Source organism: Dryobates pubescens, chromosome 2 (genome assembly GCF_014839835.1).
Source record: "Dryobates pubescens isolate bDryPub1 chromosome 2, bDryPub1.pri, whole genome shotgun sequence".
Taxonomy (NCBI): Eukaryota; Metazoa; Chordata; class Aves; order Piciformes; family Picidae; genus Dryobates; species Dryobates pubescens.
This window is the reverse complement of record NC_071613.1, coordinates 55,731,951-55,750,079: the sequence shown is the minus strand read 5'-3', so window position 1 is coordinate 55,750,079 and position 18,129 is coordinate 55,731,951. Positions and strand designations below refer to the sequence as shown.

Below are 18,129 nucleotides of genomic sequence, written 5' to 3'. Positions count from 1 at the left end.
TTTGGTAAAATTAACAATCATTTAGCTCTATCCCATTTGGTTAAGTTGCTCTCATGCATGACATAAAGGTCATCTCCACAGGACTGCAAAGCTGTGTTTCAAGTTTCCTCTTCAAACTTAAAACTGTGATTTTATGTATCCCATCGTGCAGTTTCGTTCTCTTATTCTTTATTCTCTGACATTCCTATAGAACATCTTAGTATCCTCTCCACTGACACTTCCATCTAAGGGCACCTCTGATTCCAATTTGAATGGGTTGCCTGCAATCTAGCACATGACAGCGCTCCAAGCAGATCCAACCCACTTCAACTTTCATTTCACATTTGCAAGGCTACCTATTCCATCACTCTTTTACAAAGGCACTACTTTGGGGGCTTTTGTTCTGGTGGGTTTTTCCCCTGAAACTAATCTGATATCAATGTGTGCTTGAAGCCCAGAAGATGATGCCCTGGGCTGCATGCAAAGCACTGTGGCCAGCAGGCCAGTGGAGGGGATTCTGCCCCTCTGTTCTGCTCTGGTGAGACTTCACCTGGGGCACTGTGTCCAACTCTGAGTCAGAAGGACACGAACCAGTTGGAGCAGGTCCAGAGGAGGGCCACAAAAATGGTTCAAATGCTGGAGCAGCTCTTCTACAAGGACACCATGCTAAGAGAGTTGGGGCTGTTCAGCTGGAAGAGAGAGAGAGAAGGCTCCGGAGAGATCTTCTGGCAGCCTTTCAGTACTGAAAGGGGCTGATCACAAAGCTGAGGGCAGACTCTTTAGCAGGCCCTGCTGTGACAGGACAAGGAGTGACGGTTATAAGCTAAAAGAGGGGAGATTCAGACAAGATACCACAGTCATGGTGGTGAATTACTCACCCAGGTTGCACAGAAAGGTGGTGGATTCCCCATCACTGGAAACATTCCAGGTCAGGTTGCATGGGGCTCTGAGCAACCTGCTCTAGCTGAAGATGCCCCTGCTCACTGCAGTGGGATTGGACTAGATGACCTTTACAGGTGCCCTCTAACCTAAAGCATTCTATGATGCCAGCTGAAGCATGGCTTGTTCTAGAGCTCTTGCCATTCCCTCATGACCTGTAGCAGAGCTTCCTTCATTCTCCTCAACCCTGTGTCTCAAAACAGTTTACTGTACTCTCAGTAAATGATTTTTTAGAACTCTGATAACTCTTCCTTATTTTTTTCTGCAGTTTTTAGCACACCACTTGCTTTCCTCCCATTTAATTACAACAATGAGTGCCCAGAATATTCAAGCAACAAGGTTCTGTCACTGCCTCAAACAGCAACTAAGAAATAACATGCCCAACATGACCACTTCCCTCTTTGTTACAATTCTGTAAGCATGAAATTACTTTCAAGAAGAGAAAAAAATAAAAAGCAAGAATAAAAAGAAACAAAAATCCACCTTCACTTCTATCTAATATTAATGAATTTCATAATAAAAACTAAGGAACTGTTCAAATGTTGGGGGGCAGCATTTTGAAATGTAAAATTCAGCAGGAACAGCCTTGTCTGTAGAAAGCATCTCTCACACATAAAATCATAGAATGGTTTGGGTTGGAAGGGACCTCCAAAGGTCATCCAGTCCAACCCCCCCTGCAGTCAGCAGGGACATCTACCACTAGATCAGGTTGCTCAGAGCTTTGTCAAGTCTGATCTTGAGTATTTCTAGGGATGGGGCTGCAACTACCTCCCTAAGCAACCTGTTTTGGTACTCCACCACCCTCATGGTAAAGAGCTTGTTCTTAACATCCAATCTAAATCTCCTCTTCTCTAATTTCAAACCATTGCCCCTCATCCTGTCACTGCAGGCCTTTGGGAACAGTCCCCCTGCAGCCTTCTTGTAGCCCCCTTCAGGTACTGGAAGGTTGCTATTAGGTCTGCCCAGAACCGCCTCCTCCAGGCTGAATAACACCAGCTCCCTTAGCCTGTGCTTGTAAGGAGAGGTGCTCCAGCCCTCAGTGACTGCAGTGAAAATCATGGTATTTAGCAGTTGGTAGGATCCAACCATTCATCAATAACCTTTTCCCACTTTGAATAGAAGAAAAAACCCAAACCAACAGCTTTGCTCTACTTCTGCCGTGACAATTCTAACCAATTACATTTAAACTTCACTGATTCTCATTACAACAATTTGATTCAAACTCTGGAAGTGTTTCATGTCTGATCACCTTGTAGAGGGATGATCATAGAACTAGAGAATCATTTTGGTTGGAAGAGACCTTTAAGATCATCAAATGAAACCATTAACCCAGCACTGCCAAGCCACCACCAAACCATGTCCCTCAGCAACACATCCATGTGGCTTTTAAACCCCTCCTGGGATGGAGACTCCACCACTTCCCTGGGCAGCCTGTTCCAGGGCTTGACAACCTTTATGGTGAAGAGATTTTTCCTAATGTCCAACCTAAACCTCCCCTGGCACTGAATTCCTCTTATCCTATAGCTTATATGAGAACAGATCAACCCCACCTTGCTTCAATCTCCTCTCAAGTATTTGTAGAGAGTGACAAGGTGTCAGCCTTGAGGAAGAAGACTCTGCAGTGAAAGGAAAAGAGAAAGAACAGATGGAGAACTGGGGTAGGAAGGCAGAGAATGCCCAAAGCAGGGCTTCTGTGTATTATGCTTCATAAAAAAGTAACACAAAATTGTATTAAATCCACCTGGAGCACTGTTCAGCTTTGGGCCACAAGTGTTAAGACAGACATGGATCTGTCCATGGATCTGGTCCAGAGCAGCCAGGATGATGATCAGAAGGCTAGAACACCCCTGCTGTGAGCACAGGTTGAGAGAATGGGGGTTGTTCAGCCTGGAGAAGAGAAGGCTCTAGGGAGACCTTCCAGTACTCAAAGGGGGCCTACAGAAAAGATGAGGAGGGACTCTGTCAGGGAGTGGAGAGATAGCATGGGAGGGGTAACAGTTTCAAACTGAAAGAGGGTGGATTTAGACTGGAGATAAGGAAGAAATTCTTTACTGTGAGGGTGGTGAGACACTGGAACAGGTTGCCCAGGGAGGTTGTGGATGCCCCATCCCTGGAAGTGTTCAAGGCCATGTTGGATGAGGCCTTGAGCAACCTGAGCTAGTGGAAGGTGTCCCTGCACATGGCAGGGGAGCTGGACTAGATGATCCCTTCCAACCCTTCCAACTCCAACCATTCTGTGATTCTCTGAAAATTTTTGCTGTTGTGTAAACTGAAAAGTAAACTGAATTCCTGTTTCTGCTCTGAGTAAGGAGAGCTGACTTACTGATGCACAGAGAGACTCATCCCTGAAGAATTCAAAGTGCTCTCCATACCAGTTGCTGATGAAGGTGTCATTTTCATCTCCTCTCCCATGACATCCCTCAACTTCAGATGCCTACACTCATTACAACAACGCTGTCTGTTCTCTTTGCAAGCTGCAGAGAGATTATTATGCATGGAAGTGCCTAATAATCCAGTCCAGTCGTGACTCTACCACCGACTTCCCACATGAATATGCACGAATCAATTAAACCTCTGAATGCATCAATTTCCTCCTTGAGTAGTAATGATGATAATAATAATAGCTGCCCATTGTATAGGGCACTGCATGTAATATTTTTAATGCCTGCTAATGAAATGTGCTATTAATTATTAGACTGTGGTTTGTTTTTGAAAGCCAAGTACCGGCGTGTCTCAGCTTTGGGCTCAAAGTGACCCAACTCAAACATCTCCACCAAAACCTGACTATGGGAAGTGCTTACAAGTGGTGTGGCAAATCCTACTTCAAAAGCAAATGATGCTCAAATCACTGCAAGGACTTTCAGATCTCAGCAGCTATACTGGGAGAAGATTTGCAGCTAAGGGGTTAATCAGATCAGATGGGAGTGGTTACAGGCTCCGTGCCACAGGTTTTGCCCTTTGTGGCTTCTCACATCCCAGACTTGGAAAATATGAGCTGTGATACTGAGAAAGGTAAGAAGCCAGCACAGCCCCATAGTGATAAATGAGTTTGCATCATCTGTCATTAGAACTTCCTGCCAACAGGGTCATTCCCTATTAAATTACCACTTGTCAATGTTTAAAATACTGATTGATAAATGACTGTGCCAGAACCGATAACACGACAGCTTTTATTTTCTAATACTCTTGGTTACCACATTCTGCTCCTTCAAGGCACAGATAGAGGAGGGGTTTTTTTTTGTCATGTTTTGTTTTGTTTCTTTCAAGTACTTCAGTGAAAGACAATTTAATCTAATACAAAACTAACAGGTACTGCGTAACTCTTGGTCCTGCTATACATTACATGCTATTCCTCTTGCCAAAATAAACCTACTGGCGATTTAGTGATACTGGTAGATCCAAGTTTCACATTTCATCAAATGCTAGTAATCTGTTTTATCAATATAAACTGCATTTTAATGAAAAAATTCTTTTCTTCAGTGCACTTCACTTTTAATGCCCCAGAGTGTAATAATTCGTTCATGCTGTAGAACAAGAATGTTTTACAAGACCTTAACTCTCCAGAGAAATTTCTCTGTAAATACAAAATGCAAGTTTTATGGGAATGTGTTGTATGCAACATGAGCAGTACCCAACATAATAAAAACCGAGGCTGCTCAGAGAGTTCTGCTTAAGGAACCCTGTGAGCTATTGTGAGACTAAGCGGTTGTTCCGACAGCGGCTAGAGGAGTACCTCTACGGCAGATAAAAGACAGCCAGTAAAACTATTTTTGTCCCTGAATAGATAAAAAAACCCAAATTACTGTTTGGAAGGTTTTGCAAAATGAATCACAGGATGCTAGAGGTTAGAAGGGACCTCCAGAGAGCATCCAGTCCAACCCCCTGTGCCAAAAAGCAGGATCACCCAGCATAGTCTGCACAGGAATGCGTCCAGGCTGGTTTGGAGAGCCTCCAGAGGAGGAGACTTCACAACCCTGCTGGGCAGCCTGTTCCAGGGATCTGAAACCCTCACTGTAGAGAAGTTTCTCCTCACGCTGGGGTGGAACCTTCTATGTTCAAGATTGTATCCATTGCTCCTTGTCTTAATACTGCACACCAATGAAAAGAGCTTGGCCCCCTCTGCTTGACACCAACCCCATTCATCTGAGATATCTGCTCAGCCAAGCCCCTCTCTAGAAGGGCACTCTCAGGCTGCTGCTGGGCAGTTCTGGGGATAAATATTTTGGGGATAATACTGACATGTTCTGTTGGGAAGACCAGGCTGAGGCAACTGCTACTCCTCTGTCATCCAGACATCCGAATGGGACTCTCTGCATCATCCCCCAGCCTTCACAACAGCACACGATTCATGTGTGGAGGAAGCAGCATGTAAGAAGCACCTCTCCTATGAGGGCAAGCTGAGAGACATGGGGTTGTTCAGCCTGGAGAAGAGAGGGCTCCAGGGAGACCTTATTCTGGCCTTTCAGTACTTAAAGGGGCTGACTAGAAACAGGAGGACAGACTTTTTAGCGAGCCTGCTGTGATGGTTTTGATCTAGAGGAGGGCAGATTCATCAGAGTAGACATAAGGAGGAAAGTTTTGACACTGAGGGTGGTGAGATGATGGACCAGGTTGCCCAGGAGAGGTGGTAGAAGCTCCACCCCTGGAAACATTCAGGGCGTGGTTGGATGGGGCTCTGACCAGCCTGAGCTAGTTGAAGATGTCCCTGCTGACTGCAGGGGGGTTGGACTGGATGATGTTTAAGAGTCCCTTCCAACCCAAATCATTCTGATTCTGCAATAAGAAAGTCCCCCTGAGAAGGACCTCTTCATTCAACCACTGAACCCACTGCTGTAGGCACAGCCGCCTGCAGTTAGCGCTTATCCCAGGGATTCAGAAGGTAGCCAACCTGCTGCCAAAGGCTCCAAAACTGAAAGACTCCCTTTTATGCCCCTTTTAAGCTGGTACTGCACTTTCCTTCCAATAGATGCTGTGCCCCAGATCCTGAGAACATCCCTCATGCATGTTGCCTAACGTGCCAACACCGACCCTCCAAAACTGCTTGAGGCAGGTAAGGAGGAAAGACATTCACAGGAATAATTTCCATCACCCAGTTCTTCAGCAGCAAGCCCCAAGGTAGGAGCAGTCTATTGGTGCTTTCTAATTATGCTAAGTACCCATAAAGTGTGGTGGCAGGGAGGCTGTGCCTACCAGAGAGAGCAGGGCACACCACAGAGATGCCTGAGCCACCACCAAAGGCAGTAGCTGGCCCCAGTGCCAGAATCACTCTCATTAGCATAGCACTCCACCTCAGCTAATCTTTGCTATTTCACTGGAAGGCTAATTAGCCAAAAACTGCTCTTTTAAGGTATACTGCTTCCCATATGCAAGACAGTGCACTAGAGCTCACTTGGGTACCACTGCCGAGCACCGCTCTGTGCAACACAGACACCTCCCCAGTGCCCATCTATAGCTTTGGGCTCTCGTGGATTCCAGGCTCTCCTTGCTGGCTGACACTGGTAGTTTTCCAGCACAGCAAAATTATTGCATAGCATTAAAGAGGAAGGGGGAGTCTCTTCAGTTATCCAAACAGAGGTCTGAAGTTAAGCCTGGTCCAAGGGAGGTAATTTCTTTGTGCTACGAGTCCCAAAGCAGGCTCCCCACCACATGACAGCCACGTTTCTGTACAAGACATTCTGTCAGTGTCTCGTAAAACTTCTGCTTGAGACAGGAATTCCCTTGGCTGGCCCTGAAGTGCTCTCTAAGCTGGCAAATTCTGCCTCTCTTACACTATAACTAAAAAAATAGAAAATCAAATGGTTGAAAATGTCCTGCTAACTGTGCTGACATAAAAGAAAAGGAAGGAACAACATCTGAAAATGTGCAATTCTGCTGCAGCATAGGTAACACAGACAGTACAGGATTCTCTCCAGCAAGTTCCACTTAAGCTATTTTTATTTTCTGCTGCAATCCTCACCCTCTCATGTTTCTTTTATATTATTCCACCTTAGTCCAATGTGTATTTTGAGCTCTTAGGAACATTCTTGCTTATAAAAACATCTTCTTTCCTACCACATCATGTTCATAATGAAGATAAACTACAGGCAGAGGAAGAGTAATCAGAACTAAAATCTGTATTACAAGACTCATTGAAAGGAATTCCAGGGAGAACCTAATGTGACCCCTCTTTGCTGACTGCCACAGACAGGAGGGATGCAGATGGACCCTGAAGAGGTGTTACAGCAAGTACATGGAGATGCGAGTATGAAAGATACCATCAGGACAAAGGGGATTTTCTTCCTGGGCCATAGTTTTCCAGTGCAAAAGTGGCAACAGTTTATATCAAAAGAGACTGCATGGATTGTAGATAAAGAAAATTCCTTTAAGATTTTATTTATATTAAAGCAGGAAATCAATTTAAATTTAGCCAAAGCAAGTGGGAATTCATAGATTCATGGAATGGCTTGTGTTGGAAGAGACCTTAAAGATCATACAGTTCCAACCCCACCTGCCGTGGGCAGGGACACCTTCTACTAGCCCAGGCTGCTCAAGGCCTCATCCACCCTGGGAGGGGTCATCCACATCCTCCCTGCACAACCTGTTCCGGTATCCCACCACCCTCACTGGAAAGAATGTCCTCCTACTCTCCAGTCTAAATCCACCCTCTTCCAGCTTCAATCCACTCCCTCTTGTCCTGTCACTCCAAGCCCTTGTATAAAGTCCCTCCCCACCTCTCCTGTAGCCTCCTTCAGGTACTGGACATCTGCTCTAAGGTCTCCCTAGAGCCCCCAGGCTGAACAGCCTCAACTCTCTCAGCCTGTCCTAGGTCTGGAGCCCTCAGTACAGGAAGGACATGGACCTGATGGAGCAAGTCCAGAGGAGGGCCATGAAGATGATCAAGGGGCTGGAGCACCTCTCCTGCATGGACAGGCTAAGGGAGCTGGGGTTCATCTTGGAGAAGAGAAGCTTCTAGGGAGACCTAATAGCGACCTTTCAGTGACTGGAGGGGGCTACAAGAAGGCTGCAGAGGAACTGCTTCCAAAGTCCTGCAGTGACAGGACAAGAGGCAATGGTTTGAAATGAGAGAAAAGCAGATTTAGATTGGATGTTAGGAACAAGTTCTGAACCACAAGGTTGGTGGAACACTGGAACAGGTTGCCCAGGGAGGTGGTTGGGACCCCATCCCTAGACGTATTCAAGGTCAGACTCAACAGATCTCTGAGCAACCCAATCTCATGGAGATGTCCCTGCTGACTGTGGCAGAGGGTTGGACTAGATGACCTTTGGAGGTCTCTTCCAACCCAAACCATTCTATCATTCTGTGATTCTGTTCACTTGTGCTAGTGTGTGTCCCCATCAGCTACAGTAACTACCTCCCAGGATTAACTTGATATGCTCTTTATTACACTGCTTTTGAACAAGAGTCAGCTTTGTGTTTGTTTGTTGGTTGTTTTTTTTTGCCCTGCAATTGAAATACACATCCAAAATAATCTTTAAAAGATCACCACAGCATGCATGAGGATGATTTCTTAGATCACTCCTCTCCCAAATCCCAGCACAGATTACGTTTAAGACACAAACACAGCCTGAGACCTTCACACACGAAACAAAAGAGGTCAAATAAACCCAAATAAATGACTAACTCCCACCCTGCTTCTTTTGCCCTCAGAATTTTTAAATATTTTCTCAACATCTCAGCAAAATTATGCATTTTCAAAAGACTGCAGGCACTGAAATGATTGTCAGTCATGCAAATAATCACTTACTTACACTGTATGAGTTTGGTTTGGATAAAGCAAATTACCATTTGAAAATAACTTGCAAAACACTCTGGGCTAAGAGCTTGCTTTATACATTCTAGCCTGGCCACAATTTTTTTCTTAACCTTTCTCTCCTCCATCTCCATCCAGTCATGAGAAAAATACAGCCTACACTGAAAAAAGCATCATTCATTTGCCACAGGTGCATTCAGCAATGTTTGAACCAGGATCCCGTAAAGAAATAGCAAATGCTGGCTGCAGCTGAAGGTCAAAACCCAAAGAACTTCAGAGCTCTGCAGCAGCAGCCCTTTCTTCTGCCTTTTTTCCCCCTCTTTGTGATGATATTTGGCTTTGTCAAAGAAATCCCAGGTTTTATACCTAGAGGTAGTTGTTGAATGAACTATGCATTAGAAATAATAATCATGGAATGGTTTGGGTTGCAAAAAACCTCTAAGATTGTCAAGTCCAACCACCGACCCAGCACCACCATGGCCACTAAATGTCCCAAGTGCCACGTCCACACATTTCTCAAATACCTCCAGTGATGGTGATTCTTGTGCCTTTTTTTTCCCCTTATGATATTTGGCTTTGTCAAAGCAATCCCAGATTTTCTATCTAGAGTCAGTTGTTGAATGAAACATACATTAGAAATAATAATCAGGGAATCGTAGAATTGCTTGGGTTGGAAAAGCCCTCTGAGATCATCCAGTCCAACCACCAACCTAACAGGACCATGGCCATTACACCACAGTGCCATGTCCACACATTTGTTGTACACCTCCAATGATGGTGACTCCACCACCTCCCTGGGTAGCCTGTTCCAGTGCCTGACCATTCTTTCAGGGAAGGAATTTTCCCCTAATGTCCAACCTAAACCTCCCAGGTGCAATTTCAGGCACTGCCACCAGGCAATGTGGGCCAGAGGATGCTGCCTGCTTGGGCATGATAGGAAGACAAACCTGAAGCTCTGGTCCAGCAATGAGAAGACCAGCAGCTGGGACAGACCAAAGGCAGAGCTGTGTTTCTAATCTCCTATCAATCTGTCATTTGTTCTGGTGAGAAAGTTTTCTGTCACACAGTTCTTTATAAACATGTTTAGCCTGGAGAAGAGGAGGCTCAGGGGAGACCTCATTGCTGACTACAACTACCTGAAGGGAGGTAGTAGCCAGGTGGGGGTCAGTCTGTTCTTCTAGGCAACCAGCAACAGAACAAGAGGACACAGTCTCAAGCTGTGCCAGGGGAGGTTCAGGCTGGATGTTAGGAAGAAGTTCTTCACAGAGAGAGAGATTTGCCATTGGAATGTGCTGCCCAGGGAGGTGGTGGAGTCGCTGTCCCTGGAGATCTTCAAGAAAAGCCTGGATGAGGCACTTGGTGCCATGGTCTAGTTGGTTGGATAGGGCTGGGTGATAGGTTGGACTGGATGACCTTGGAGGTCTCTTCCAACATGGTTGATTCTATGAACATCTTCATTTTGCCCACCACTGCTTTTTGGTATGATTTCAAGTGCAACAACCACAATAAAAACATGGGAAGTGTTGGGCTTTGTGAGATGAGATTTAATACAAGAGCAAGTATGAAGAACATGTAGTAAGATGTGAGACCTTCCTACTTTGCTAGTCTGGGTAGTAGTCTAATGATTTTACCCACCCAAACACCTTCTGCTTTGGACACACAGTCCCTGGGGATATGACTTCAGACAATTTGTCAGGTCTTGTTTGACCCCATCTGTCAGGTCTGACAAGTCCTAAAGAGCTGACTTAACATATGAGACAGGGTTATCACAACATCATCTCCAAAACTGGGCTTGAGCCACATGACTTCCTAAGGTATGCCAAAAAAACCCACAGGAGCCTTTTAAAATGGCTCAATATCAAACATGCTGAGCATCCACAGCATTCCCTCACTCCTGAAACATATGCTCTCTAAGAAGCCATGCTAGATCCTTAAAGATATGTAAGTACTGGTCTCCACTGCCATCCAGACAGCCAAGTCCCTAAGGACCACAGGAGGTTGGATTAGATGAGCTTTAAGGTTCCTTCTAACCCAAACCATTCTATGACTTTAACTCACTTGCCAAAAACTTGTTTGAAGACTTAGCTTTAGACATTGATTATTAAATGATTTGGATACAAAGTTACCCAAGAATCTAAACTGCTAACCTTGCACTGTGAACATCACCAGAGTGCACAACCTCAGCTCCTCTACTAAAACCTCTCTACCTCAAACTCCCATCAGGGCACATTTGGCCTTTGAAATAAGTGCACATACAAACTGGGCAGGGACAAAGATCTTATCTATGGCCACAACTTATTCTTGGATCAAAAGCTGGACTTTTGCAGAGTCATTGCAGTGCTTTCCATCCAACAGGTCTAGGGAGGTTCTCTTCCCCCCTCTATTCTGCCCTGGTGAAACCACACCTGGAATACTGTGTCCAGTTTTGGGCTCCCCATCCATCTCAAGAGGGCCAGGGATCTGCTGGACAAGAGCCCAATGGAGAGCTATGAGGTTGACTGGGGGACTTGTACATCTCTGGGTGTCAGGATGGAGGTGCCAGGCTCTGTTTGGTGGTGCCCAGCGACAGGACAAGGAACAACAGGTACAAGCTGGAACACAGGAGGTTCCACCTCAACATGAGGAGACACTTCTGTATGGTGAGGGTGCCAGAGCCCTGGAGCAGGCTGCCCAGAGAGGTTGTGGAGTCTCCTTCTCTGGAGACTTTCCAAACCCACCTGGATGTGTTCCTGTGAGACCTGCCCTAGGTGAGCTTGCTCGGGCTTGGGGGTTGTACTGGATGACCTCTGAATGTCCCTTCCAACCCCTAACATTCTGTGATTCCATCCTTATTCCAGCCAAAAAATGTACTCAGTATCCTGCTGGTTTTAAAAGTATAATCAAATTGCAGAATCATGCTCTATTTTGTGCTGGTCCCATTGAAGCCAAGTTCCTGTTCAGTGGGAGAAGGATCCCTTATAAGAGGAAAAACAATTGTGCCAGGTTTAATCAAAAGTGAAAAGGACCTGGTGAATGTTCCCTTTGAGCCACATAACCCACTGCTAATTTCAAGACAGGCTCTGAAACAAGGGTAATAAAAAATGTCCTTCAGAGTAACCGAGGAAGACTGAAGAGCAACTACCACAGAAGCTAATGCCAATGACTGCAAGTCTGCTCCCTGCTACTGGGATGCCTTTTGCCTACCTGGAAAGCAATAAAAGCAGAGGGAGGAGGGAATTAAATCCCCCTGCAACATACCAAGGGAAATACTTGACTACACTTTTACTGCTCTCTAACATTTCTTTCTCCTCCTTGACCTCCCCTGTATAAATTTACACAGAGCTGAGGAGCAGGCAACTCCCTGAAGACAGAAACAAGCAGGAAACCACCAAAACAAGTGGGAAACCACCAAAACAAGTGAGGAATCACTGCAAGTGGGGAATCGGTACAACAAATGGGGAACTGGTACAACAAGTGGGGAATTGGTACAGATGGGGAACCACTACAAGAAGTGAGGAATCACTACCAGAAGTGGGGAATCACAACAAGTGAGGAATCACTACAAGTGGGGAATCACTACTACAAGTGGGGAATCACTACTACAAGTGGGGAATTACTACAGCAAGTGGGTAATCACTACAAGAAATGAAGAATCACTACAAGCAGGGAATCACCCATCCTGAAGGATGCAAGTTCCTCTGACACATGCTAAGGGCAGGCTCAGCAGACCAGACATTGCCTGAATAGCCTCTAATTCCTGATACACATTTATCAATTAGGGGATTTTGCATATCATCAAACTCTTTCATTAGAGATGCTTTAGCTGATTAGTTAGAATGCCACCATAAATAGAGAGTTCTGACAGGCTGGAGGCAATTTATGATGTGGAAAATGCACTGACCTGCTCACATCAGGAAACCTGACTGGAAAATAAAGAACTTGGCACTTGGGTCGGATCATTTTTTCCAAATCCTTGGGTCTGTGGTCAGGAATCAGCTTCATAAATCTTGCAATGGACGTAAGAAAGGATTCCATGTTAAAAGCAGAGTTGAACACCACAGCGTCGGCGACCAGACTGCAAAGAATGGTTGAGATTAATGAATGCACTGCTGCCACAAAGAAACACAAATATTGTGCAGTGGAAATGGAATAGCTATTGTCAAACATAAACAACAGGTGTAAGAAAGCTACACAGAAGTCAGCCTTTTGACGTGACTCAGGAGCAGAATATGTACCTTAATCAGCAATCTCTTGCTCTCTGGCTAGTCACCCTGGGGTAGAGATTTTAACTTTGTTTTAAACTGAGTGACAAATCACTATTCTCAATCTAAATGAGCACATCATATCCCACCCTTGGATTATTGCCATCATCTCTTAAAAGAATTTTCATAGAATGTTTTATGTTGGAAGGGGCCTCAGAGATCAACTGCTCCAACCTCCCCTGCCATTGACTGGGACACCTCTCGACTCAGCTGCTCAAGGCCTCATCCAAACTGCCCTGCAACACCCCCAGGGAGAAGGCATCCATCCACAACCTCCCTGGGCAGCCTATTGCACAATCTCATCACCCTTGTACCTAAGAACATCTTCCTCAGCTCCAGTCTAATCCTGCTCTGCCTCAGCTTCAAACCATTCCTCCTTGTCCTGTGTCTCCAGACACCCTCATGAAAAGTCCCTCTGCAGCCTTCCTGTAGGATCTCTTCAGGCACTGGAAGGCAGCTCTAAGGTCCCCTCAGAGTCTTCTCTTCTCTGGCCTAAACAACCTCAGCTCCCTCATACTGACCTCCCAGCAGAGGTGCTCCAGCCCTTGGATCATCTTTGTGGCCTCCTCTGGACTGTCTCCAGCAGCTCTGTGTTCTTCTTCTGCTGGGGACACCAGCACTGGAGACAGTATTAGAGGTACCCACCTCTAGCACTCTGAGCAGAGCAGAGTCAAGGGGCAGAATCCCCTCTCGCACTGCTGGCTGCACTCCTCTGGATTCAGCCTAGGATACAATTTGCCTTCTGGGCTGCATGAGCACACTGCTGCCTCACTGAAATATGACTTTTGTATTAGTAAAAGTGTAAGGAAATGAAAATTCCTTGGAAAGAATCATTTTTACTGAAGGATGATTTACCTTTGGTCAACTTTCAATGACCATGCGTGTCGGGTAGCAGGGTACTAGAGAAATGGAATGTTATTTTAACCTCTGCAGACATAATTCTGATTGAAAGTGTGTGCGTGTATAAAACAAAAATCAACTTCATAGTGCACAGTAAAAGATGTTTGGATCTTTAGTGATGTGTTTAAGCTAACCAGATCAATAATTTTAAGATACAGTTAAATGATCATAGAGGTATTATTTCTCCACTTGAAGTCCGTCAGGAGAAAACAAGCAGCTCTCCAAAACCCTGAAAGATTTGGAAGTTTATGCTGGAAGTGCTGCCTCAATCTTAGCAAACCCTGTAAACACTCAAGTGGAGGTAAGAAATGCTTTATGGCTGGTTGGGTTCTCAATATGTTATATAGGTAGTACAGACCCATGGGTCATAAGGTGCATTGAGGACCTGAGCTCATCAGTCACTAGGCTGGTGAAAAGTAGATTTGAAGTGAGAGGCTGTCGTTCATCCTCACTGCACATCAGTGCTGTCTGGGCACAAGTGGCCTGACACTGCTCACCAAAGCAGCAGGAGTCAGGAGGAGAAGTGAAATAACTCCAACATCACAGAGAGAAAGAATCCTTTTCAAGCAGGCTGTGGGAGCTGAAATGCTTTCTGGAACCCCAGCCTCCTTCCCACCTATGGTTTTTGACCTGTTGGTCTCCTTGTTAGAATACATAGAATACATACATAGAATAAACCAGGTTGGAAGAGACCTTCAAGATCATCGCGTCCAACCCATCAACCAATCCAACACCGCCCAAACAACTAACCCCCAGCACCAAGCACCCCGTCAAGTCTTCTCCTGAAAACCTCCAGTGATGGCGACTCCACCACCTCCCCAGGCAGCCCATTCCAATGGCCAGTCTCTCTCTCTGTATAGAACTTCTTCCTAACATCCAGCCTGAACCTCCCCTGGCGCAGCCTGAGACTGTGTCCTCTTGTTCTGGTACTGCTTGCCTGGGAGAAGAGACCAACATCCATCTGTCTACAACCTCCCTTCAGGTAGTTGTAGAGAGTAATAAGGTCACCCCTGAGTCTCCTCTTCTCCAGGCTAAGCAACCCCAGCTCCCTCAGCCTCTCCTCGTAGGGCTTATGTTCCAAACCCCTCACCAACTTTGTTGCTCTTCTCTGGACTCTTTCCAGCAAGTCAACATCCTTCCACATTTCCACACAAATGCTCCAGTCATTTTTTCTGCACTGATCTACATATGACAAGAGGCAAGACAGGAGGCCACCATGTTTCTTTGTTGCTCTCTGATATGTGGCAAAGGCTCCAACACCACCATTCTGCTTCTCTTGTGCAAGAAGTCTTATCTGCCCAACTTCTTCCTAGAGGTTCTGCCTATCACTGGCAAGTTAGACAAAACCCACCATCATCATCATTGCCCAAGCAGCTAAAAGGACTCCCAGACATCACTGAAAAGTGTGACTTTGTTACAGTAACTCTAGAAACATCAGGGGGGAAAAAAAAATCTCTCCCTAAATGAACAAAGGCACCAACCTGAAGATTCAAAGTGCTCTGATTTTAACCCTCTCCAAAACTTCCACATCAAACTGGCAAGACACCTTTTCCCAACTGAAAGATGGGAACCTGGCACTTCAATGCAGATGAACATGTGAAAGTTGCAAGGAGTACACAGGAGATGGCTTCTATCTACCAGGAGATGGCTTCTGTCTGGGTAGATTCAGATTGGATGTTAGGAAGAAGTTCTTCCCTATGAGGGTGGTGAGACACTGGCACAGGTTGCCCATGGAGGTGGTGGAAGTCTCATCCCTGGAGGTTTTTGCAGCCAGGCTGGATGTGGTTCTAAGCAACCTGACCTAGTGTGAGGTGTCCCTGGCCATGGCAGGGGGGTTGGAACTGGATGATGCTTGGGTCCCTTCCAACTCTAACAATTCTATGATTCTATGCTGTTAAAAATGGGGGCTCTCCAGAACCAGAAATGGAAGGTTTATATAATTACATTGAGAGGAAGAGGACAAGAGGAAACAGCCTCAAGTTACCCCAGGGGAGGTTTATGTTGGACTTTAGGAAAAATTTCTTCCTTGATAGGGTTGTGAAGCTCTGAAACAGGCTGCTCAGGGAAGTGATGGAGTCACCATGCCTGGAGGGATTTATAAGACGTGCAGATGTGGTGCTGAGGGATAGGGTTTAGTGGCAGTAATGGGTTAACCTTAATGACCTTAAAGAGCTCTTCCAACTAATCCATTGGAGACTGAAGGAGACTGACAGAATGGAGCACCTATAGAAGTTGTCCTCTTTGCTTTTTTCTATTTAGAGAAAATACTTTTATTATCTTAAAAATGTGTATTTTGAGGAGGTCAGCTTACACAAGATGTGTGAAAATCACCTGCCACAAGAAAGGAAACCATAAATCCAAACAAGTGTTCCTCTCCCCAGTGCCAAACCCCACATCTTTTAGTCAGAAATGTGGAAATGGCTGCTACTGCTTTCAAAAGACCTTTCACTATACTTCCCCATCTTTGCTGCAAATGCTGTGGCAGAAGCAGCTACAGAACTGCCCTGAGTCAGCACAGACCACCATTTGAGAAATTTCCCTACCAACTTCCCTTCCATTATAAAGATGCAAAAGCTGAACTTGTACCTTTAAAATGCCCAATCCCTGTTCCTAATAATCCCCCTGCTAACAGATAGGTTAGTTCTTGGAAATGAATTCCTTTCAGTTCAAAACAACTGTGTTTTGCTGGTTCATTTAGGTTTGTACAGTGCCTAAGCACAAAGCTTTTCAGTGCTGCTGTTATTAACTTCTTTCATTAACTCAGTTTGGAGAAATACATTTGTTTTTAGCAACAATAAAGGACTGCAGCCCTTAAAATGTCTGGGTGTTTTAGCACTGCACAATTCCTGAATGCTAGATGAAAGAAATATAAGGATTTATCTGCTATGTTTACTGCCCTCTCTTCACAAGAAAGCTGCTGCAGTACATTTTAATTTCTGTTTATTTCCCTAAAACCCTCTATATAATTTCAGTTGGATGCAGTAAAAGCTATGGCCAAGCAAGAGCTGATTAGCTGCAGCTTTGTGAAGCATCCATGAAACAAAGCATCTCGCTTACAGCCAAGACACAGGTCAAAATCCACACCACTGATGGGTACACCATGGCAGCCCAGCTCAGCACTGGTGGGCTTCATATAAGAAAATGAGATGAGCTTATAGAGCAGATTGTTTCTGCCACGGCACTTTTATCAATGGAACAGGAATAGAATAGAACAGAACAGAACCGAACCGAACCGAACCACTAAGGCAGGAAAAGACCTTTAAGATCAAGTCCACCCATAACCCAACTACCATGTCCACTAAACCATATCCTGAAGAACCACATCTACAGCTTCTTGAACACCTCCAGGAATGGTAACTCCACCACCTCCCTGGGCAGCCTGTTCCAACCCCTCACCATTCTCTCAGTAATGAAGTTTTCCTAATGTCCAACCTAAACCTCCCCTGGCACAATCTAAACCCATTTCCTCTTGTCCTGTTGCTGCCTACCTGGGACAAGAGATCAACATCAGCCTCACCCCAACCTCCTTCCAGGTATCTGAAGAGAGCAGTAAAGTCTCCCCTCAGCTTTCTCTTCTCCAGTCTGAACAACCCCAGCTCCCTCAGCTGCTCCTCATATGATGCCCTCCAAAGCCCTCAACAGCCTCATTGCTCTTCTCTGGACATGCTCCAGGACATCAGTGTCTTTCCTACATTGTGGTGGCCAGAACTCAACCCAGTACTCAAGCTGTCTTCAGGACTCTGCTGGTACTTCTGTTTGCTACAGGCTCATCATTTATACGGAGGAGGACTCTTCAGGCTTACAATGCTGCAGGCTTGTAGGCAGAAGGACGCCTTAAACACCACAGAGCAGCATGAGGAACACCTACCATGAAAGTATCTGGTTGTATCCATATTGAAAATCCCTTTCCTGGCATTTCTGGACAGGATATGCCAGTTGGTTCTCATGGAAGTAGAGGACCTTTTTCAATTTGCCAAGGTCAGGGCGGAGGGCAGCGAGTTCAGCCAGGTTAAGCACCGAGCTTGCAAAGAGGATCCTGGAAAACAAGGAGAGCAGTGTTTACTGTCTGTGAGCATGCTCGCAGGGGTCACCCCTCCCCTCCTCTCCCCCCTCCCCACAAGAAAAACATCACCCCTATAGGGACACATCAATAGCTAAGCCTTAATACCATGTAGCAGCATTGGAAGTTTTGATCTCTTAAAAAGCAGCTGCTAAGAACCCAACTAGAAAAGCTCCGAATCTCATTGGTCTTCCCAGCTCGGTTACAGAGAGATGCAAACTCAAAAAAAAAAAGCTGGATGGATTTTATTGAAAAAGGC

The 18,129-nt window shown here is 45.5% G+C and overlaps 1 protein-coding gene across 5 annotated transcripts in view; it reads right to left on the bottom strand.

The window, feature by feature from the left end:
- GTDC1 (glycosyltransferase like domain containing 1) overlaps positions 1-18,129 on the bottom strand; it is a 254,239-nt gene that overhangs the window by 128,306 nt on the left and 107,804 nt on the right. For all 5 annotated transcript variants that reach the window (XR_008463067.1, XM_054177813.1, XM_054177806.1 and 2 more), the window contains exons 3-4: positions 17,679-17,846; positions 12,550-12,723 (exon numbers count right to left, since the gene is read on the bottom strand). Coding sequence is in view for 4 of the 5 variants with exons in the window: in XM_054177813.1 (XP_054033788.1) it covers positions 12,550-12,723; positions 17,679-17,846 (342 nt within the window). In the remaining variant the exon portion in view is untranslated. The remainder of the gene's footprint in view (positions 1-12,549; positions 12,724-17,678; positions 17,847-18,129) is intronic.